At 46.0% G+C, this 23,698-nt stretch overlaps 1 protein-coding gene across 1 annotated transcript in view; it reads left to right on the top strand.

Moving 5' to 3' along the window:
* LOC309557763 (uncharacterized protein) overlaps window positions 1-23,698 on the top strand; it is a 228,439-nt gene that overhangs the window by 149,428 nt on the left and 55,313 nt on the right. The window contains exons 37-43 of the mRNA XM_082260528.1: window positions 13,129-13,279; window positions 13,602-13,746; window positions 17,906-17,979; window positions 18,325-18,457; window positions 21,212-21,351; window positions 23,160-23,297; window positions 23,452-23,679. Coding sequence (XP_082116654.1) covers window positions 13,129-13,279; window positions 13,602-13,746; window positions 17,906-17,979; window positions 18,325-18,457; window positions 21,212-21,351; window positions 23,160-23,297; window positions 23,452-23,679 — 1,009 coding nt within the window. The remainder of the gene's footprint in view (window positions 1-13,128; window positions 13,280-13,601; window positions 13,747-17,905; window positions 17,980-18,324; window positions 18,458-21,211; window positions 21,352-23,159; window positions 23,298-23,451; window positions 23,680-23,698) is intronic.

The raw sequence follows: 23,698 nt of genomic DNA, 5'->3' as shown, positions 1-23,698 counted from the left end.
ATTAAAGCGGAGTTCCACCATGGAATTTTTTTTTTTTTTAAAAATACCCCCGGGACAGTCAGGGCTAGTGCATTCCACAATGGCTAGCCCCTGATCTGTCCCGGGTTGCACTTACCTGTTAGGACAAATACTTACCTTGAAAACGTCTTGTCCAGCGCTGCCATCTCAGATGTGGGCAGCTTGAAGCCAGCGAGATCCTCTTCGGCGTCCTCTTCCGCCTTCTTCGGTCCCTCGATGCCTTGCGCCGGCCCCGCCGTCACTTCCGGTGCGCGCGCGTCATCCCTCCACAGCTTCTGGGCATGCCCAGAAGCTGTTTAAAAGGGGATGACGCGCGCGCCCCGGAACTGACGTCGGGGCCGGTGCAGGCGCAATGATTCCTGGGAGCTATGACGTTCAGCTCCCAGGAATCATTGCAGAGCCAGGAAGTGACGACGGGCCGCGGCCGAGGAAGGAGGAAGAAGGAAGTAAGGTAAGTATATTTTCTTCGCTACGAGGTAAGTAAAAAAAAAAAATAAAAAATGCGACTATCCATTTCTTTTTCAGGTGACCCGGAGCGAGAAGATGGAGGTAAGTATAAAATTAGGGTGGAACTCCACTTTAATTACTACTATCAATAATGTTTTTTTATAGATATAATTTATACACCTGTTAATTGATACATATATATATATATATATAGTTTTCTAGCTCTAGATAAATGTGTGTACATATCCGTGTATGTGTATGTGTGTGCATAAATATATATTGCTCAAAAAAATGAAAACAGACCTCAATCCTCAATGGGAAAAATCTCATGCTGGATATCTATACTGGTATGGACTTCGTATGTGTTAGGATGGTATGGACTGGGTAATGTGTTAGGATCTATACTGGTATGGACTGGGTAATGTGTTAGGATCTATACTGGTATGGACTGGGTAATGTGTTAGGATCTATACTGGTATGGACTGGGTAATGTGTTAGGATCTATACTGGTATGGACTGGGTAATGTGTTAGGATCTATACTGGTATGGACTGGGGAATGTGTTAGGATCTATACTGGTATGGACTGGGGAATGTGTTAGGATCTATACTGGTATGGACTGGGTAATGTGTTAGGATCTATACTGGTATGGACTGGGTAATGTGTTAGGATCTATACTGGTATGGACTGGGTAATGTATTAGGATCTATACTGGTATGGACTGGGGAATGTGTTAGGATCTATACTGGTATGGACTGGGGAATGTGTTAGGATCTATACTGGTATGGACTGGGTAACGTGTTAGGATCTATACTGGTATGGACTGGGTAATGTGTTAGGATCTATACTGGTATGGACTGGGTAATGTGTTAGAATCTATACTGGTATGGACTGGGTAATGTGTTAGGATCTATACTGGTATGGACTGGGTAATGTGTTAGGAAGGAAAGGATGCCACATTGTTTTATGTAAATGAAAATTATCACCCTACAGAGGGCTGAATTCAAAGACAGGTGAATAAAGTGTGAAATGTGCTCAGGTGTGACCATACAAAAAATGTAATATGGAAATATAAATAAAGTGCAAGGTGTAAATAAGTACAATAAAACCTAATTATAGCAGATAGTATAATCATACTTATTTACACTTTGTACTTTATTTATATTTACATATTACATGTTTTCTATGGTCAAGCCTGAGCACATTTCACACTTTAGAATTGCAGGGAATTGTGATGAGAATTTTAAACTTTAGGCTGAAGTAGTGCAGCTGAATGGGAGAATTATTCCAACTCTGCTACTTTGGTCTCAAGTTTTCAATTCCCTTTTCAATTTCCTGTAATTCTCTCTTTATGAAGTAGACCCTATAATCTGATAAATAGGCGGAGATTAATTATGCGGAGTGGGCGGAGCTTCAGGGAAGTGGGTGTGGTAAGTAATTGATAGTTGTGCTGCAAAGTGTCCCTGGAAATTTTTTTCAAATGTTGGCAACTATGATCATACATGATTGATATATAAACCAAATATGACAGTGACCATTCTAACTGTTCCAGTTGATGAGGCTTTATCTGCATAAGACAATAGTAGCAGTGTTTCAATCACACGGATCCGAATGTGACTAAAAGGTGCCATCTATTAATCTTGGTAAAATGATAAGAATTTCCATATCACAAACATATCTCAGCAGTACAGGGCCCCGAACTGCGGATATAGATCTGTGCGATGGACTCTCTTTGCTACTAGTATTGTGCCATCTCATCCCATGGAAGGTTTTTCTACTAACAAGTCTTTCCTGCAATGACAGTTAAAGCGACAATCACTGTAAATAGCGATTATCCGTAAAACCGACACTGGGAGACATTATGACTATTTAACTAAAGAAAATGTCCACAATCAAATTTTCCACAACATGTAATGGATCACCCACGTGTGGTCTCCACGGGAAGCCAGTGTGACAGAGTGACAACACAGGAGAAGATTTAGGAGACAGAAACAAATTGTTGTCTTACCAAAGCAAGAGGTAACTAAACAAGGACCTTGGAGGCAGGACCACTGGGGTTGACTTTAATGACATCTGTAATAATTAAAAATGGTTTGCAAAATTGTATCCACATGTTTCGTGCTCTATGAGGTTTTAGTGATGAGTTTACATCTGCTTCAGAGAGTATCTAAACCCAAGAATAGAAATGGAATCTTTTGTAGCTTGCCAGTCCTTAGATGAAGTGGCGGCATTCCTCTCATTTTTTCCCCCCTTTGGAGATCCTGTCAGTAACACTCTTCCTTTCAGACATGTGCCATTAGTTTCGGTCCGAATACAAATTTGGACAGATGTTTGGTTCTATGGAGATTCGGATGTATCTGAATCTCCAAATGAAATAGTAATGAATTTAGTTGAAATTCATTAAAATTTGTTTTGTTTATTGGTTGTCTAATGAATTCCAAATTTCTGAATGATTCTAATTCGGATCGGTCAAAAAATGATCGACCAATTCGAATTCTGTGTGAAGAATAGCTGGTTGTCCAGCAGCGGGCCGGGAAGTTGGTCGTCGCGTCTGTTATACCTGAAGGGTTTCACATGTACTGTCACTTAAGGCCCCATGCACACGGGACGTTTTTAACGCCGCTGTAAGCAGCGTCAGGCGTTTTCTTTTTGCAGCCTAAAAACGCCCCTCCATGTTATTCTATGGCCTCATGCACACTCAGACGTTTTTGAGCTGTAAGTGGCTTAGACGTTTTTAGGCTGCAACAAGAACCCACCACCTGCGCGTTCTGAGGACCAGCGTTACAGCGTTAAAAACGCCTGACGCTGCTAAAAGCTGAATAACTTTGCTATAACGTTGCTTAACGTGCGTTAAGCCACGTTATACGTTTTTTTTTCTTCCATTCAAAATCAATGGTTCCCTATGGGATCCTATTGATTTGAATGGAGGTCGCACCGCAACACCGCAAGTCGGATCCGACTTGCGGGGTGACTTGCGCTGTGGGAATCTTGAGGGGGAACGCCACGCCAAAATGGGGAAAAAACGGCGTGGGGTCCCCCCCAGGGTTCCAAACCAGGCCCTTCGGGTCTGTTATGGAATTTGAGGGTAGCCCCATGCCGAAAAAACGACATGGGGTCCCCCCCAAAATCCATACCAGACCCTTAACCGAGCATGCAGCCCGGCAGGCCAGGAAAGGGGAGGGGACGAGTGAGCGGCCCCACCCCCCCTGGACCACACCAGGCCACATGCCCTCAACATGGGGGGGTGTTGGTGCTTTGGGGCAGGGGGAGCTCTGCACCCCCCACCTCAAAGCACCTTGCCCCCATGTTGATGAGGACAAGGGCCTCATCCCCACAACCCTGGCCGGTGGTTGTGGGGGTCTGCGGGCAGGGGGCTGATCGGAATCTGGAAGCCCCCTTTAACAAGGGGGCACCCCAGATCCCGGACCCCCTCCCTATGTGAATGGGTATGGGGTACACTGTACCCCTACCCATTCACCCCATAAAAGGCAGTGTATGGAAATAACGACAAGAGACGTTTTGGAAAGTTTATTAAAAATCTTCATCCGACTCTTCTTGTCTTCTCCTCTCCGGGGTCTTCTGCTCTTTTGCTGTCCGCCCTTCTTGTCTTCTCCTCTCCGGGGTCTTCTCCGGTGTCTTCTGCTGTCCGCCCTTCTTGTCTTCTCCTCTCCGGGGTCTTCTGCTCTTTTGCTGTCCCCCTCTTCTTGTGTTCTTCTCTCCGGGGTCTTCTGCTGTCCTCTCTTCTTTTCTTCTCCTCTCCGGTCTTCTGCTCTTTTGCTGTCGGCTGTCTTCTTCCCCCGGTCCTCCTCCGACGACGTCTCCGCTGATTATGCCTATCTCCGGTCTCTTCAGCTTATTATATAGCCATTAGAGGCGTGGCCCCGATGACGTCATCTGGAGGCCCCGCCCCCTCATGTCACAGATGACGTCATATGTGACATGAGGGGGCGGGGCCTCCAGATGACGTCATCGGGGCCACGCCCCTAATGGCTATATAATAAGCTGAAGAGACCAGAGAAAGGCATAATCAGCGGAGACGTCGTCGGAGGAGGACCGGGGGAAGAAGACAGCCGACAGCAAAAGAGCAGAAGACCGGAGAGGAGAAGAAAAGAAGAGAGGACAGCAGAAGACCCCGGAGAGAAGAACACACGAAGAGGGGGACAGCAAAAGAGCAGAAGACCCCGGAGAGGAGAAGACAAGAAGGGCGGACAGCAGAAGACACCGGAGAAGACCCCGGAGAGGAGAAGACAAGAAGGGCGGACAGCAAAAGAGCAGAAGACCCCGGAGAGGAGAAGACAAGAAGAGTCGGATGAAGATTTTTAATAAACTTTCCAAAACGTCTCTTGTCGTTATTTCCATACACTGCCTTTTATGGGGTGAATGGGTAGGGGTACAGTGTACCCCATACCCATTCACATAGGGAGGGGGTCCGGGATCTGGGGTGCCCCCTTGTTAAAGGGGGCTTCCAGATTCCGATCAGCCCCCTGCCCGCAGACCCCCACAACCACCGGCCAGGGTTGTGGGGATGAGGCCCTTGTCCTCATCAACATGGGGGCAAGGTGCTTTGAGGTGGGGGGTGCAGAGCTCCCCCTGCCCCAAAGCACCAACACCCCCCCATGTTGAGGGCATGTGGCCTGGTGTGGTCCAGGGGGGGTGGGGCCGCTCGCTCGTCCCCTCCCCTTTCCTGGCCTGCCGGGCTGCATGCTCGGATAAGGGTTTGGTATGGATTTTGGGGGGGACCCCATGCCGTTTTTTCGGCATGGGGCTACCCTCAAATTCCATAACAGATCCGAAGGGCCTGGTTTGGAACCCTGGGGGGGACCCCCACGCCGTTTTTTTCCCATTTTGGCGTGGAGTTCCCCCTCAAGATTCTCACAGCGCAAGTCGCCCCGCAAGTCGGATCCGACTTGCGGTGTTGCGGTGCGACCTCCATTCAAATCAATAGGCTCCCATAGGGAACCATTGATTTTGAATGGAAGAAAAAAAAACGCTGCTAAAAGCAACGTGGCAAAACGTGCAATAACGCCAATGGAAAAAGCTACTGAAAGCACGTTTTTACAGCTGCTTTTTCCGGCGTCAGAACTAACTTTGACGTACGTTTTTTCTAACGCCCCGTGTGCATGGGGCCTTAAGGCTGGCTCCACCCAGGAGTGATGACAAGGGTCAAGGGGCAGAGTGGCCATCTTTAGACACATGTAGAGATGTATTGATATGCAGAGCTGTCCTGTAATGCTGTACAGTGAGTCCTGAATAAACAACCGTTGTTCCAGACCAGAGTCCTGTGTCTCTCACAACACGGAGAATATAACAGTGGCGACGAGGATGGGATTTACAAGGTTACTATCCGTGTGAGAAAGGAAAGGAAGAAAAAAAACTCTGGATTGTCAGGAATACAAAACCCACAGAGCCCAGCAGGAAAATGTCATTGATCGGGACATTAAGTGAATTTGATGGCGAACAGACAACGTGGATTTCTTGGATTGAAAGATTAGAACAATATTTCTGTGCAAATGCCATCCCAGGTGACAGGCAAGTAGCAGTATTTCTGACAGTGGTTGGTGCTAGGACATATGACACTCTTAGGGATCTCCTTTTCCCTGAAAAACCAGCAACTAAGACTTTGGCAGAGCTCCTGACACTGTTAGGAAATCACTTCCAGCCTAAACCACTAGAGATTGCCCAAAGATTCCGGTTCTATCAGCGGCAGCAGCAGCCGGGTGAAGATATTAAGGCTTATGTGCTCGCCCTTCGCAGACTAGCCTCAACCTGTTCTTTTGGGGAGTACTTACCAACTGCACTGAGGGATAAGTTTGTCATGGGACTGAATAGTGAGTCTAGCCAAAAGAGACTGTTAACAGAGAAAGATATTACCCTTACAAAGGCAATTGAGATAGCTTCAGTGATGGAAATGGCTGTGAAAGATACAGAAGCTTTGAACCCCCAGAGCAGAAGGGGAGAGGTTAAAGAGGAAGTTTTCAGAACAGCAGTCAAGCCAACTGCAGCTAACTGTAAATATAGAACCTCACCAAGCCGGAAGTCAGCTTGCTACCGTTGTGGGAATACAGACCATGATCACAAAGTCTGCCGGTTTAAGGATCAGCTCTGTCATAATTGTGGTAAGGCAGGCCATCTGAAACGAGTCTGCCGTAGTAAGAAGGTGCGAAATAAACAACCTCTGAACCCCAGGACAAAGGCATATATGGTGGGAAGATATACATCGTCATCGGAATCAGAGGATGAGGAAGTGCTCCACAGATTGGACATACATCATATGCATTCAGCACCCTCAGCAATGACTGTAGAGGTAACCGTGGAAGGAAAGAAACTCAAGATGGATGTAGACACAGGAGCAGCAGTTTCAGTTATCACCCAGAAACAATGGAGAAAACTTCTGATCCGAACAACTGTCCGTCCAACACCAATCAAACTGCAGACATATTCAAAGCAGATACTCCACCCACTGGGGTACGTGAAAGTACAGGTATCCTACAAGGGTCAGACAAAGAGAATGCCATTATATATCCTAGAACATGGGGGACCCCCTCTTTTTGGGAGAGACTGGATTGCTCACTTTGGCATGCCAGACATCGCCATTAACCCCTGCAACACCGTAACCATCCCATCAGGGGATGAAGAGGGATGGGTGAAGTCCCTGAAACAGCGATTCCCGCAAGTCTTTGATAACCATTTGGGAAAAATAAAGCATGACTGTGTGAGACTCAGGCTGAAACCCAATGCCCAGCCTAGGTTCTTCAAAGCTCGGACGGTACCTTTCGCACTCCGAGCAGGTGTGGAAGCTGAACTAAGCCGGCTGGAGGAACAAGGTGTCATCTCAAAGGTAGAGCACAGCGAGTGGGCATCACCAGTTGTACCAGTAAAGAAAGCGAATGGGGACTTACGCATTTGTGGCGATTTCCGCATGGCACTAAATTCTCAACTGGAGATAGACCAGTATCCCCTACCCAGAGTAGATGACATTTTTGCCTCTCTTGCAGGAGGTCAAAAGTTCACCAAGCTTGATCTCAGGCAAGCTTATTTACAGTTTGAGGTCCACCCTTCGTTCCGCAAGTTTCTAACCATCAACACTCACAAGGGACTGTATGAATACAATCGGATGGTGTTTGGGGTAGCCTCCGCCCCAGCCATTTGGCAACGCAAAATGGATGAGATTTTGGCGGACATTCCTTTCACACAGTGCCTGTTAGATGACATGCTCATCACGGGCCTGACGGACCAGGAACACAAGCATAACGTGGAGCTTGTGTTGGCGAGACTGCAAGAGCAGGGTCTAAAAGTGAACTTGGCGAAATGCCAATTCATGGTACCTAAATTGGAGTTTTGTGGCCACCTTGTGGATGCAGAGGGTATACACACCACGGAAGCCAAAGTTGATGCTTTAGTAAAAGCTCCAGCCCCGACCAACGTCCAGCAGCTGCGATCATACCTGGGCTTGCTGAACTATTACCACAAATTCCTGCCAGATCTAGCACACACTTTGTTTCCATTAAACAAGCTTTTGGAGACACACTCCAGATGGAACTGGTTGGCTGCATGCCAACGTGCTTTTGAAGTTTCTAAGCGAAAGCTGTTGGCGTCACGCATGCTCGTGCACTATGACCTCCAAAGGCCTCTCACCTTGGCTTGTGATGCCTCACCCTATGGTCTAGGGGCTGTACTATCTCACGTTTTACCAGATGGGTCAGAGAAACCTGTGGCATTCGCCTCCAGGTCCTTGACAAAAGCAGAAAGCAATTACTCTCACATTGACAAAGAGGCTCTGGCGCTCATATGGGCAATTAAGAAGTTTCATCTTTACCTGTATGGTAGGGAATTCACCATACTGACTGATCATAAACCACTCCTTCAGATCTTTAGCCCTGACAAAGGCATCTCCCAGACGACTGCAGCCCGTCTTCAATGCTATGCCCTATTCTTGGGAGCATATAGCTACAAAATCCAGTATCGCAGCCATGATGCCAACGCTAATGCAGACGCCATGTCCCGTCTGACAAGGACATTAACAGACTCTTCTCCACCTGTCAAGAGTTGTCGTTACACCAGCCTGTCCTTTCTGTCTTCTGGGGAAATAGCAGCCCATACAGCCAAGGATACCTTCCTTAAGACAATACTCTCCTGGGTACGGTACGGTTGGCCTGCAACTGTCACACAGGATTATGAGCCTTACTTCCGTAGGCTTCTGGAATTAACTGTGTCTGGCAACTGTGTTTTATGGGGAGACCGAGTGATCGTTCCACAGACCCTCCGGAGACACATTCTGGAATTGCTACATACTGGTCATCCTGGGGGCACACGTATGAAACAAAAGGCCCGAGGCTATGTGTGGTGGCCGAACCTCGACTCCGATATCACGACATATGTGAATGCGTGTGCTGGATGTGCACAAACTGCGAGAGACCCTCCTCGAGGGTGCGTCCAGCCCTGGACTTGGCCCACGGTTCCCTGGTTTCGCCTACACTTGGACTTTGCAGGCCCGATCAGAGGACACACCTTTTTGATCATTATTGATGCCCATTCAAAGTGGCCTGAGGTCGTTCCTGTTACTCAGCCAACGACTAAGGCGACGATTTCCATACTGTTACATCTCGCTGCTACGTTTGGATACCCCAGAGAAATTGTCACAGACAACGGTGCACAATTCACAAGCCAGGAGTTTCAGGGTTTCCTGACAGCCCACAACATCAAACACAAGTTGACCGCACCTTACCACCCGGCTACAAATGGTCAAGCAGAAAGGTTTGTACAGACCTTCAAACGCTATTTCAAAGCTACTGTGGCTACAAGTAAACAACAGTCCCTGTCACCCCAGCAGCTGGACTCCTTCCTTTCTGCTTACAGAACCACACCACATGCAACCACTGGGAAAACTACAGCTGAACTTCTTTTGGGTCGGCAGCCATGGACTGTTTTGGATATGCTCCGCCCTCAAACGGTCCAGGAACATGTACGGCAGTCCCAAGACAAGAGGGTCGAACACGACGAGATTCCCCGGTTTACAGCCCAGCAAAAGGTATGGGCCCGATCTTATGGCGCTTCCAACACTCGTTGGCTTCCTGCTATCGTCGCAGAGACTTCTTTACAACCATTGACATATCAGCTGTCAGCGGACTTCCCCACGGTAGCTGAAATGTAAACAAAACATTGCCGGCAATAGAAAATTCCAGGAAAAAAAACAGTATGGGGTCCCCCCCCAATCTATACCAGGCCATTGGGGTCTGGTATGGATTCTAAGGGGAACCCTATGCCAAAATTGAAAAAAAAAATGGCCTGGGGCCCCCCCCCCAAAATCCATACCAGACCCTTATCCAAGCATGCAGCACAGCAAGCCAGGAAAGGGGGAGTCAAGTGAGCGCCCTCCTCCTAAACCATACCAGGCCATATGCCCTCAAAATGTGACGGTGCTTTGGGGCAGTAGGGCTCTGCCCCCCCCGCCTCAAAGCACCTTGTCCCTATATTAATGGGAACAAGGGCCTCTTCCCCGCAACCCTGGGCTGTGGTTGTGGGGGTCTGCGGGTGGGGTGCTCGCCCCCCTTTCCTGGCCTGCTGGGCTGCATGCTCGGAAAAGGGTTTGGTAGGGATTTTGGGGGAGGGGGGACCCAATCCTGTTTTTTTTCTCTGAATTTTCTATTGCCAGCTTTGTTTTGTTTACAGCTGATGAGTCATCGGTTGTCTAGTTTTTTGTTTTTTTGTTTTTTTAATAACAAACATGTAATACTTACCCGCTCTGTGCTGTTTTGCACAGAGTGGCAGGATCCTCCTCTTCTCAGGTCCCTCTTTGGCACTCCTGGTCCCTCCCTCCTGTTGACTGCCCCCACAGCAAGCAGCTTGCTATGGGGGCACCCGAGCAGATCCACGGCTCCCTGTGTCCATTCAGACAAGGAGCCGCGGCCCGCCCTCGTCCCCTCTCTCCTGCTGATTGGCTGATTAACTTTGATTGATAGAAGCGGGAGCCAATTGTGCTGCGCTGCTGTCTCAGCCAATGAGAAGGGAGAGTCCCGGGCAGCTGAGACACTCCTACAACATTGCTAGATAGAGATGGGGCTCAGGTAAGTATTAGGGGGGGGCTGAGGGGAGCTGCTGCACACAGAAGGTTTTTTTTATCCTAATGCATAGAATGCACCTTCTGCCTTTACAACCACTTTAAGGATGCAGTGGCTTCTTAACATACAGCTATTATTCACATAAAATTCGAATTGGTTAATAATTTTTCGACCTATCCGAATTCAAATCGTTTCGAAAATTTGGAATTCGTTAGAAAATTAATAAACAAAATTAAATTTATCGAAAATGAAATTAAACTAAATGATTTTTTAAACGAAACAAAACTAGTATCATACTGAATCTATCGGAAACTAAACAAATTTTTCAGTTCTGCACATGTTTACTTCTTTTCCTAGAGTGACAACACCTACTAACTGAGTCTATAAGGGAGTAGTGTTGTCACTCTAGGCGGCTCTCCTGATTTGGTCTACAAGCACTTCCTACTCTCCTCATCCCTATTACATAGGGAGAAGAAAGCTTAGAAAGCTGATAACGTTGTTTGGAATACAGTGTCAGTCAGAGTTGCCAACTGTCTGTAAATTTACAGACAGTTTGTGAATATCTGGCGATTTACAAGCTGTCTGTAAATGTCTGTTATGGACAGCAGTTCCCTAAGTGGGAACCCTGCAGATTCTGATGTAAAGGGGAACTCTGTGGACTCGGATGTAAAGGGAAACTCTGTGGACTCTGATGTAAAGGGAAACTCTGTGGACTCTGATGTAAAGGGGAACTCTGTGGACTCTGATGTAAAGGGAAACTCTGTGGACTCTGATGTAAAGGAAAACTATATGGAATCTGATGTAAGGGAGAGCTTTGGGGACTGTGATGCAAAGGAGAACTCTGTGGAGTCTGATGTAATGGGGAACTCTGTGGAATCTGATGTAGGGGGGACGCTTTGGGGACTGTGATGCAAAGGGAAACTCTGTAGAGGAGGGAAATCTGTGGACTCTTGTGCAAGGAGGGGGGCTCGGGTTACCAGAAACCCCCTTATGTCATAGTTTCCCTAGTCATAGTTTCCCTTTACCCCAAAGTCTGCAGCATTCCCCATTACATCAGGGTCTGCAGAATACCCTATTACATCAGAGTCCACAGAGTTCCCCCTTGCACTGTAAAGGGAAACCCTGCAGACTCTGCTATAAGGGGGACTCTGTGCTGGATTATATTACCCTGACCTTCATGTAAATGTAGAAATATGTTTTTTGCCTTTTGTTATACCTTAACCACTTGCCGACTGCCTAACGCCGATCTACGTCGGCAGTCAGCCCCTCACAGGCAAAGTGACGTAGGGCTACGTCACTAGCTTGTGAGGGTCTAGGGAGCGAGCGCCCCCGGAGGCGCGCTCCCGCTCCCGCGTGGTCACGGACCCCCCCCGCGCGTGTGACCGGCGGACCCGATGTCCGCCGGTCACTCGGCGATCGGCGGGGGAGAGGGAGAATGTCAGGCAGCTTGTGTAAACAAGCTGCCTGTCATTCTCCTTGCTGTTAGGATACTGATCACTCGGATCTAGTATGTAGATCCGTTGATCAGTGTCCATACAGCTCAAGCCCCAGCCAATCACAGTAGAAAGCACGCCCCTAGGGATACACACAGCCCCTCCCTCCCAAATAAAGTTAACCCCTTCACTACCAGTGTATTTTTACAGTAACAGTGCATATATATAGCACTGATTACTGTAGAAATGTCACTGGTAACCCCAAAAGTGTCAAAAATGTCAGTCAAGGGTCCGATCTGTCCGCCCCAATGTCGCAGTACCACAAAAAAAATCGCAGATTGCCGCCATTACACGTTAAAAAAAAAAACAACAAAAATGACAGAAATCTTTCCCTTTGTTAGTAAACGCGATAACTTTTGCGCAAACCAATCAAAATACGCTTTTTGCGATTTTTTTTACCAAACATAGGTAGCATAAAACAAATTGGCCGAAAAAGTAAAAAAATTTTGATTTTTAAATTTTTTTTTTGGGGAATTTCATATAAAAAAATGTGAAAAATATTGCTATTTTTGCAAAATTGACGCTCTTTTTTTGTTTATAGCGCGTGATCAAAAAATCGCACAAGTGATCAAATACCACCAAAAGAAAGCTCTGTTTGTGGGAAAAAAAGGACGCCAAATTCGTTTAGGTACAGCGTCGCACGACCGCGCAATTGTCCGTTAAAGTCACGCAGTGCCGAATCGCAAAATACCCCCTGGTCGGAATGGGGGTAAAATCTTCCGGGGCTTAAGTGGTTAAGCACATTGCTAATCGCCCTAACTCCATATTTGTATCTTAAATATTGATATTTGCACTGAAAACTGTCATTTTGGCTAACTTGTTGGCCCTGTCAGTAAAGCTAATGTGCTGTGCCAAAACATTTCACTTAGGAAGGCTGGCAGCCCTGGTGCCAGTTCAGTGCACAGGAAGTTACAAGGACACTGGATTTCTGGCAGGATTAGGAAGACTTTTTCTGTACTTGCAAAGCGTGTTGCTGAAGAACATCCTTTCCTCGTGAAAACCAGTGGGGGGGGGGGCTCCGAAATGCTTATTGGGTCTTGGTGGATAACAAAGATTATCCTAATTTTGCAAATGTTGGAATTCAGCTGGTTCTCACAATCTGTTTTTCTCTAGAGAGCATCTGTTCGAACCTCGGCGAAGGTCCCGGAATAAGTCCCAGCAGGTTCTCATCGTCATCACAGATGGAAAGTCCGATGACAAAAAACAATTAGACAATTCCATTTCCAAGGCCATCAGTCTTGATATTAAACGAATTTCCATCGGGGTAACTATCCATCATGATATTTCTGTATATAGATGTCTCTGGCACTGTACAGACTTAGATATTCCACATATTCCCCATCATCCCTGTTACCTCCAATATCTACAGTATGGTGATGGATGGGATTACCCTCCCATGATGAGGGATAGGCGTGCACTGCTGACGGTGCTCCTTAAAGTGTAGACATTGGATAATGCCTTCATCTATCTGCCCATGGAAGTGAGCGCCAATGAGTCAGTTCCTGGTGTCAGTGTCACCCATCCTCCTCCATTAACATTATTTTCTGGACATATTTCCTAATACTCTTATGTGGATCCCTCTGCAGGTGGGTGAAACCGTCGGTATTGGTGAGCAATACGAGGAACTGAAGAAGATTTCTTCATCACCAGATTCCATCTTTCCTGTCTCCAACTTTTCAGCACTAAGTCAGATACAATCATCTCTGCAGAAGACCATCTTCTCCATCGAAGGTGCCAGAGTCCTATCAGCTGAGGGTCCCCAATGTCTCCTTCTATCTCACACTATACTGATGTCACTTCTTCCTCATCCTACTATCACACTAACATTTGTAACCAGAAATGTATCTCACCTCACCTCCTCCTCACCTGTGCTTCACCTCACCCCCTCCTCACCTGTGCTTCACCTCACCTCCTCCTCACCTGTGCTTCTCCTCACCCCCTCCTCACCTGTGCTTCACCTCACCCCCTCCTCACCTGTGTCTCACCTCCTCCTCACCTGTGCTTCACCTCACCCCCTCCTCACCTGTGCTTCACCTCACCCCCTACTCACCTGTGCTTCACCTCACCCCCTCCTCACCTGTGCTTCACCTCACCCCCTCCTCACCTGTGCTTCACCTCACCCCCTCCTCACCTGTGCTTCACCTCACCTCCTCCTCACCTGTGCTTCACCTCAACCCCTCCTCACCTGTGCTTCACCTCACCCCCTACTCACCTGTGCTTCACCTCACCCCCTACTCACCTGTGCTTCACCTCACCTCCTCCTCACCTGTGCTTCACCTCACCCCCTCCTCACCTGTGCTTCACCTCACCTCCTCCTCACCTGTGCTTCTCCTCACCCCCTCCTCACCTGTGCTTCACCTCACCCCCTCCTCACTTGTGCTTCACCTCACCTCCTCCTCAACTGTGCTTCTCCTCACCCCCTCCTCACCTGTGCTTCACCTCACCCCCTCCTCACCTGTGTCTCACCTCCTCCTCACCTGTGCTTCACCTCACCCCCTCCTCACCTGTGCTTCACCTCACCTCCTCCTCACCTGTGCTTCTCCTCACCCCCTCCTCACCTGTGCTTCACCTCACCCCCTCCTCACCTGTGTCTCACCTCCTCCTCACCTGTGCTTCACCTCACCCCCTCCTCACCTGTGCTTCACCTCACCCCCTCCTCACCTGTGCTTCACCTCACCCCCTCCTCACCTGTGCTTTACCTCACCCCCTCCTCACCTCCTCCTCTCCTGTGTCTCACCTCATTTCCTCCTCACCTCCTCCTCACCTGTGTCACACCTCATTTCCTCCTCATCTCCTTCTCACCTGTGTCTCACATGGGGAGTACGCGGATTGGGCGGGTGTGGAAAGCGGGGTCCCCCAAGGTTCTGTCCTGGGGCCAATCCTGTTTAATCTATTCATAAATGATCTAGAGGAGGGGATATCTAGCACAATCTCAGTATTTGCAGATGATACTAAACTAAGCATGCCAATATCTTCTATGCAGGATGTGGAAACCTTACAAGCGGACCTGAACAAAATAATGGGGGGGGGGGGGGCAACTACATGGCAGATGAGGTTTAATGTTGAAAAATGTAAAGTAATGCACTTGGGGGCCAGAAACCAGAAAGTATGGGGGAACCTCTGGGTGAGTCTAGGATGGAAAGGGACCTGGGGGTACTGGTAGACAACAGGCTTGGAAGTGGCATGCAATGCCAAGCCGCTGCAAGCAAAGCCAACAGAATACTGGGATGTATAAAAAAGGGGATTCATTCCAGAAATAAAGAGATTATTCTCCCACTCTACAAGACTCTGGTCCGGCCACATCTGGAGTATGCTGTCCAGTTCTGGGCACCGGTCCTCAGGAAGGATGTGCTGGAACTGGAGAGAGTCCAGAGAAGGGCAACAAAAATAATTAGGGGAATGGAGGACATCAGCTATGAGGAAAGACTACAAGCACTGAACCTATTCTCTCTGGAGAAGAGACGATTGAGGGGGGATATGATATCAATGTACAAATACTGTACTGGTGACCCTAGCATAAGGAACAAACTATTCAGAGAAAGGGAATACAATAAGACACGTGGCCACTCACTAAAACTAGAGGAAAAATGGTTTAACCTTAAAATACATAAGGGGTTCTTTACTGTCAGAGCGGTAAGGATGTGGAATTCTCTTCCACAAGCAGTCGTATCAGCAGAGAGCATCGATCGTTTCAAAAAACTATTAGATGGGCACCTTAAAGACCACAACATACAGGGGTATACAATGTACAACATACAGGGGTATACAATGTACAGCATACAGGGGTATACAATGTACAACATATAGGGGGTATACAATGTATAACATACAGGGGTATACAATGTACAACATACAGGGGTATACAATGTACAACATACAGGGGGCATACAATGTACAACATACAGGGGGTATACAATGTACAACATACAGGGGTATACAATGTACAACATACAGGGGGTATACATTGTACAACATACAGGGGTATACAATGTACAACATACAGGGGTATACAATGTACAACATACAGGGGGTATACATTGTACAACATACAGGGGTATACAATGTACAACATACAGGGGTATACAATGTACAACATACAGGGGGTATACAATGTACAACATACATGGGTATACAATGTACAACATACTGGGGTATACAATGTACAACATACAAGGGGTATACAATGTACAACATACAGGGGTATACAATGTACAACATACAGGGGTATACAATGTACAACATACAGGGGGTATACAATGTACAACATACATGGGTATACAATGTACAACATACTGGGGTATACAATGTACAACATACAAGGGGTATACAATGTACACCATACAGGGGTATACAATGTACAACATACAAGGGGTATACAATGTACAACATACAGGGGTATACAATGTACAACATACAGGGGGGTATACAATGTACAACATACAGGGGTATACAATGTACAACATACAGGGGGTATACAATGTACAACATACAGGGGTATACAATGTACAACATACAGGGGGTATACAATGTACAACATACAGGGGTATACAATGTACAACATACAGGGGTATACAATGTACAGCATACAGGGGTATACAATGTACAACATACAGGGGGTATACAATGTACAACATACAGGGGTACACAATGTACAACATACAGGGGTATACAATGTACAACATACAGGGGTATACAATGTACAACATACAGGGGGTATACAATGTACAACATACAGGGATATACAATGTACAACATACAGGGGTATACAATGTACAACATACAGGGGTATACAATGTACAACATACAGGGATATACAATGTACAACATACAGGGGTATACAATGTACAACATACAGGGATATACAATGTACAACATACAGGGGTATACAATGTACAACATACAGGGGTATACAATGTACAACATACAGGGGTATACAATGTACGGTTAACAGCAAACACACACATTATAGGTTGAACTGGATGGACTGATGTATTTTTTCAACCTCACAAACTATGTAACTGTGTAACCTCACCTCCTCCTCATCTGCACCTCACCTCCTCCTCACCTTTATCTCAACTTACCACTTTTGCCTCCCCTGTATCTCTTACCTCTCCTCTTCCTCACCTTCTTCTCACTTTTATTTAACTTTACCCACTCCTCACCCCTCCTCTCCTGTACTCAACTTACCTCCTCCTTACCCCCTCCTCCCTCGTATTCCAACTCACCTCCTCCTCACCTGCATTTCACCTTCTTTAATCCTTTACCTCAACTTACCTACAGCTCATCTCCTCCTGCTCTGTATCTCATATCACCTCCTCTTCACCTGTGTCTCACCTCCACTTCTCCTCAACTGAATCCCCCCCCCCCCACTTCACCTTCCCTCCCGACTGCCTTTTATCTCACCTCACCTGTGTCTCTGACAACCTCTCAGCTCCCCTGTACCTCACCTGTGTCTCTGACAACCTCTCAGCTCCCCTGTACCTCACCTGTGTCTCTGACAACCTCTCAGCTCCCCTGTACCTCACCTGTGTCTCTGACAACCTCTCAGCTCCCCTGTACCTCACCTGTGTCTCTGACAACCTCTCAGCTCCCCTGTACCTCACCTGTGTCTCTGACAACCTCTCAGCTCCCCTGTACCTCACCTGTGTCTCTGACAACCTCTCAGCTCCCCTGTACCTCACCTGTGTCTCTGACAACCTCTCAGCTCCCCTGTACCTCACCTGTGTCTCTGACAACCTCTCAGCTCCCCCGTACCTCACCTGTCTCTGACAACCTCTCAGCTCCCCCGTACCTCACCTTTAACCTTCCCTTTACCTCTCACAATAAATGAGACAAGACTGCTCCTGACTACAAGTGGAAGTGATAACATTTCTTCTTCTCTCCTCTGCAGGCACGCAGTCCAAGAACGAAACTTCTATCCAGAGGGAATTTTCTCAGGAAGGATTCAGTGTAGATCTAACTCCGGTAAACCCTGAACAATGGGGGATTGCTACCCATACTCATTAGTTTACCAGCAGGGTTTTAGTAAACCTCATTGCAGCCACCCTGCTACTGTTTGTTTAGAAGCTCAGACATGGGTTCCTGTATGGGAGAACCTTCCTTCTCCATTAATTTGTTTATTCTCAGAGGTAGACAAGATGTGTGGCCCTTTCACAAACATTTCCCAGTGAACCCAGCTACCAAAACCCATATTTTTCTCAATTCTCAATCAGCAGAGTATCTCACACATTCCATCATCTGCAGACTAAGGTTAGGATTAAAGAGCAACTCTAGGGTTTCTCTATATTAATCATTTTTTTCTATCCTCAGGATGGAGCAATACTTGGGGCAGTTGGAGCATATGGCTGGTCTGGTGGGGCATACATCTTTAAAGATGGCCATAAAAATGGCACCTGGATAAATGCCACAAATGACCAGACAGACATGATGGACTCTTACCTAGGTGAGTTTCTTTCTTTCTTTCTTTCTTTCTCTTTCTTTCTTTCTTTCTTTCTTTCTTTCTTTCTTAAAGCATCTTAGGAGATCATCAAAATATAAATGATTTCTGGCAAAGAATGTTACAGTGCTATTGGCTAAACCATAAGGGAAATTACTCTTGTGACAGACCCAACCAGGACAGGGATCTTTTGGAGGGGACTGCAGGGTAACCTCTTTTCTACTGACTATGGGTTCTGGCTTTTGAGGGGGCTCTATTCTTGGGAGGTGTGTGACTGGGGGGACACTTGGAGTGGTCTTGCTGCAGATTTCAGGGTCCATGTCTTCCCGAAAAACACAGATTTAGGGCCCTTTTGCCCAAATCATCAATGAATGCTTTAGACTATGAGTAGATGTTAATATATTCAGCTCACATCATTCTGATACTGGGGTCTCCTACTATAGTCTGTTTATTAGGGTGTGATGTGTTTATTGTAAAGTATGTCTCTCCCATTGTGTGCCTCCTGTGTGTGCATTCCCATTGTTTAATTGAGTCACCTATTGTTTCTGCATGTCTGCTTATCTCTTGGAGATGTAATTAATATACTGACCACTTCACCTTGTTATAGAACCATTGTGGAATGTTATATGTTTATCTTAATTAGTTTACTGTTGAATTAGATTGATGTTTATGTTGGCTGTTCCTTAGCTATGGTATATATATTCCTGTTTACAGTTTGTATTGTTAGGGAAAAGTACTTAGACTCTACCTGATCTTGCATTGTATATATTCTGTGTGAATTTACAATACAGAGTGCCAGTTCCAGCTAGCACCTAAGGTAGTGTTGCCTAGTATATTGGGTGCAAAATTCAGCTTTAATACCTGGTTCCTGGTTCTAGACTGGCGGAAGCTGTATCTTGACAGAGGCACCCAAGCTGGGTGCTGGACAGTTCTGTCATAACTGTATGTTTAGTAAAAATATATTTTTATTTATATGATCGGGCTCAATAAGTCCCACGTCCATCAAGAGCATACCATGAGAAAAACCAGCCATAATCCACCCATGGTCCATGATGCTGTTTCCAGTGATTGGAGGATTTAGTAAAATGAAAGCGGTAGTATACTCCGCTATTTGACTTTTACCTACAGGTAAGCCTATAATAAGGCTTACCTGTAGGTACAATTAATATCTCCTAAACCTGCATGAAGCCGCTGACGTCTGCGGCACATGTGCTGTGAAGGTCCGGAGGACCTTCAGAACTCCTTGCCGGATCTTGCCCGGAAAGTGAAACTCCCGCGCGCATGCGCCGAACCAGGAAGAGATGCCGAGGGAGCGTGTCAGCTCCCTCAGCATTGTCCAGACGACCGTGCCGGGGCTTCATTCTAAGGTAAGTATTTCATAATGAGCTAGTATGCGATGCACACTACACATTATGCCTTTGTCCTGCAGGGTTTTTTGTTTTTGTTTTTCTCATGAGTATACAACCGCTTTAAAAGCACTACAAAGGGATGCTATATCTGTGCTCCCAATTTCAATAAATTCTCCAATCAATGCAAATTGCTCCATTAACTTTTCTCTTATCCCATATCTTTCAACTTCAGGAGCTCCAAACTTATTATCCCGGGCAGCTGTGGTCAATTTTCTCTCACTGGGGAAAAAAAATCCTTCTTGACTCCTCAAATGTTATTTTGGACAGGTATAGGTGGCCATTCTCCACTCTGCAAAAGCAATCAACACGCATGCAGCGAGAAAATGATGACGGAGTCAAAGGACACTATAGGTGGGGAGTAGAGTGGGAGTATGTTACTGTGGCTACAATAATATAACCTGATATAGGCAATGCTTGTAGCCAACCTACGCCTGCTCCAGTAAGGACATTTTGGGCTGCTAGGACCTCTAGTTTTTCTGGACGAGGGTTACAAGTTATTGTAGTTGTAGTCACTGGACTCATCATAGATACAACATCTGGTAGGGCATCCCATATGCTTGAGGGTGGGTGCAGCATGGTGTGGCAGCAGAAAACCACTTAGAGTCCAAGTGAGGAGAAACAGAAATTTATTGTAACCTAATATATAACAGCCTCGGGGGGAAGGCAACCCAACCGGGAGCACTCATAGCATGAAACAGCAATGTGTCAGTAGAAGTAGGCCTCAGGTGTGCCAACAGCATCTGTCTTGAGGGGTAGTTTGTGGCCTGGTTGGTCCAAACCCAAGTGGGGAGGCTTCTAGAAAGCCTGGTGTGTTCCTGCACTGCCCCTACTCATCTGGGACCTCTCTTTGATGAGAAGCACTTTCCCTGCCAGAAGGGTGAGCTCTTCCTACTCTAGCCACACGCAAAATGCATGCCAAACCCTGGAGTGAGGTTCTTAAATAGCCTGATCCAAGATGGCCACCAAGAGTCACATGGGGCACCAGCTGCCCCCCTGTGACCCAGAAAACCATAAGGAAAATAAGTTCCTCGTGAATTCCTCTCCCCCTGAAATGATGCTGCAGTTGAGCGCCACCTGCAGTGGAGAAAGTAGACTGCAACTACATATACCCTCTTTTTTTGGATGAGAGTTACAAGTTATTGTAGTTGTGCTACTGGATGTGTCATAGGTACAACATCTGGTAGGCTATCCCTTATGCTCTTACTGTAAAGAAAATCTTCATATACTGATGGTAAAGCAATGTTCTCCGTATAAAGGTTACTGCGTAATGTCCTTCACCATAGAGCTTTTCCCATCTCCAAATAATGTAAATCAATATTTGTCTAAGATAGTTTGGACTGATTCTTTCCAGGTTACTCTGTGCTACATCTGGAAAAGGACCTGATTGCCATCGGAGCCCCAAGATACAAATACACCGGCAAAGTCCTAATCTACAAACGTGACCCAAAAACCTCAGAGTGGAAGCAGAAGGCTGCAGTCTATGGGGAGACGGTAAATAGGATGGGGAGGCAAGACGTGGGGACAGAGCCACGAGTAGGCTTACATGTTTCATCACCTTCAAATCCCCAGCGTAGAGTTAATGATTTAACAGCAGGAGTGGTGACACCACAGGAGATTAAAAGCTTACTTATAGTCATTGCAACACTTAAGTAAGTAATAGCCTAATAAGAAAATTGTGAAGAAACTTCATTCTGCCACTTAACTGGCTTCTGGTGCCTCTCTGCAGGGTGGTAATACAGAATGAGGTCCATGGATGGATAGAAAAATGGATGGATTGATGGGTGGATGAATGGATGTGACCAAGTACATGCCACTGTGGCTCACAAGGGGGTTCAGTGAAGCCTGGGGGAAAGCTCTTTGATATAGCTTAGTGCTCGGAGATTTATGGAAAAGAGAAAGTGCTGAGCCTTATAGAATAGTTATTATTAATGCAAAAGCTCACCAGAAAGGTACAGTAGTGAGGAGGTTCCAGTAGGCAACAGTAAAGCGGAGGAGCTTGTGAAGGAGGCAGGCTTGCTAGGAGTCTCAGTCCAGTGGACACCCTATGATGCTGAGGGAAAGCAGGCCTGGTAAGAACATCATTTGAGGTGCAGGATGGGGAAGTAGTATCACCTGAGCCTTCGTCTATGCTCAGGGCACCTACACCATCCTTAGCAGAAGAACATGCACGATTCGTTTTATTACTAATCAAAATTCAGACTCTATTTTCATTATTCAGGGATTGGGGTGAATCTGAATTTCCGAATCACAATAGTAACGAATTTCAATGAATCCGAAAAAAATTATAACTAAATTATTTTTCAGAATTCAAAAATGAATTTGAAATGGAAACATATTGCAATAAATACAGTAAGATATAACAGTGAAATAAGATGATTATACCTACTATACCTAGGCTGTTTTATAGAATTGAATAAAAAAGAATATAATAGAAAATAATAGAATATAAAATAATAAATAAAGAATAGTGAATAATAAAAAAGAATAGAATAGGATAAAACAAAATTGAATCGAATAGAATAAAACAGAGCAAATATAGCCGTCTTCTGAAATTCAAATTTCAAAAATTCCCATTTCTAATTCGAATTTTGAATTGATTTGAAAATAACAAATATGCGAGTTGAATTCTGAAAATGAATTTGAAACCAAAATGTAAATATATTGCAACAAATACAGTAAGGTATATTTCGAGTCATTTAGAAAACAACAAATATATGAAACAAATTCCCGAAAACGAATCATTCTAAAGTAACGAATATGACGAAACAAAACTTTTACGAACAAATCCCAAACAAAATAAATTTTTTTCCGACATGCACTGCTCTAGATTTGACCTACATCTGTTGAATGGGAGGGGTGAATGGATGGACAGGAGGATGGAGGAGCGGATGTGTGGATGGATGGATGGATGGATGGACGGACGGACGGATGGCTGAATGGCTGAATGGATAGATAGATGAAAGAATGGAAGGATGGATTAGGGATGAATGGATGGACAGATAGATATTCAGACATAAGAACAAACAGGCAAGAAGCGAAGCCAAAAGTGTATCTAAAGCCAAAACTTTTTTGTAGTTTTGGGTTTGGAAGGCACTGTCTGTGTCCCAAAAACTCTCCTCACTGGCCCAGCATGGAGAAATCTTTAAAATTGTTTGCTATCCTAATTCAAATTAGTTGGGCTGTGAAGATAAAGTTTTTTTTTATTGTTTAATGGTGGAAAGTGAAGTTCATGTCCTGCTTGTTTATTCCAGGTAGATAACAAACTTAGAATTGCATTCGTCTCTCGTTTTCTCTTACAGATCGGCTCGTACTTTGGGTCAGTGCTAAGTGTGGCCCACCTGAACCCTTCACATATTCTTCTGGTGGTTGGAGCCCCAACATATTACTCTTCAGAGGGTCCAGGTGGGCGGGTGTACCTGTGTCCCCTCCCCACTCAGGTGAGGATCCTCCAAAATAGAAATCGCAGTGGAAATAGAGTTGTCACGATAATTTAAAGGCAATGAAATGATGTATTGTCATTAGAATTTTCTGTTGTGTTGTTTTTTGTTGCCATTGAGATCAACAAAACTTTGAGCTGTGTTTGATTTCCAGGAAATGAACTATGGGGACACTCCCATTACCATCCAGTGTCCGGAGACCCTGCAGGGTGACACCGGCCAGCCTGTGGGCCATTTTGGTTCTGCCATCTCAGTTCTGCCAGATATCTCTGGGGACCAGCTGTCAGATCTGGCTGTTGGTGCCCCATGTGAGGACAACTATCAGGGGGCTGTCTACATCTTCCTAGGACAACCAGGGGGCTTCAGATCCTCATATATACAGGTAAGATCTCTTGTCCTTA

Source organism: Pelophylax lessonae, assembly GCF_965119305.1.
Source record: "Pelophylax lessonae genome assembly, chromosome: 6".
In the NCBI taxonomy this organism is placed as follows: domain Eukaryota; kingdom Metazoa; phylum Chordata; class Amphibia; order Anura; family Ranidae; genus Pelophylax; species Pelophylax lessonae.
The sequence above is the reverse complement of the archived record's forward strand: the minus strand, read 5'-3'. Positions and strand labels throughout refer to the sequence as shown.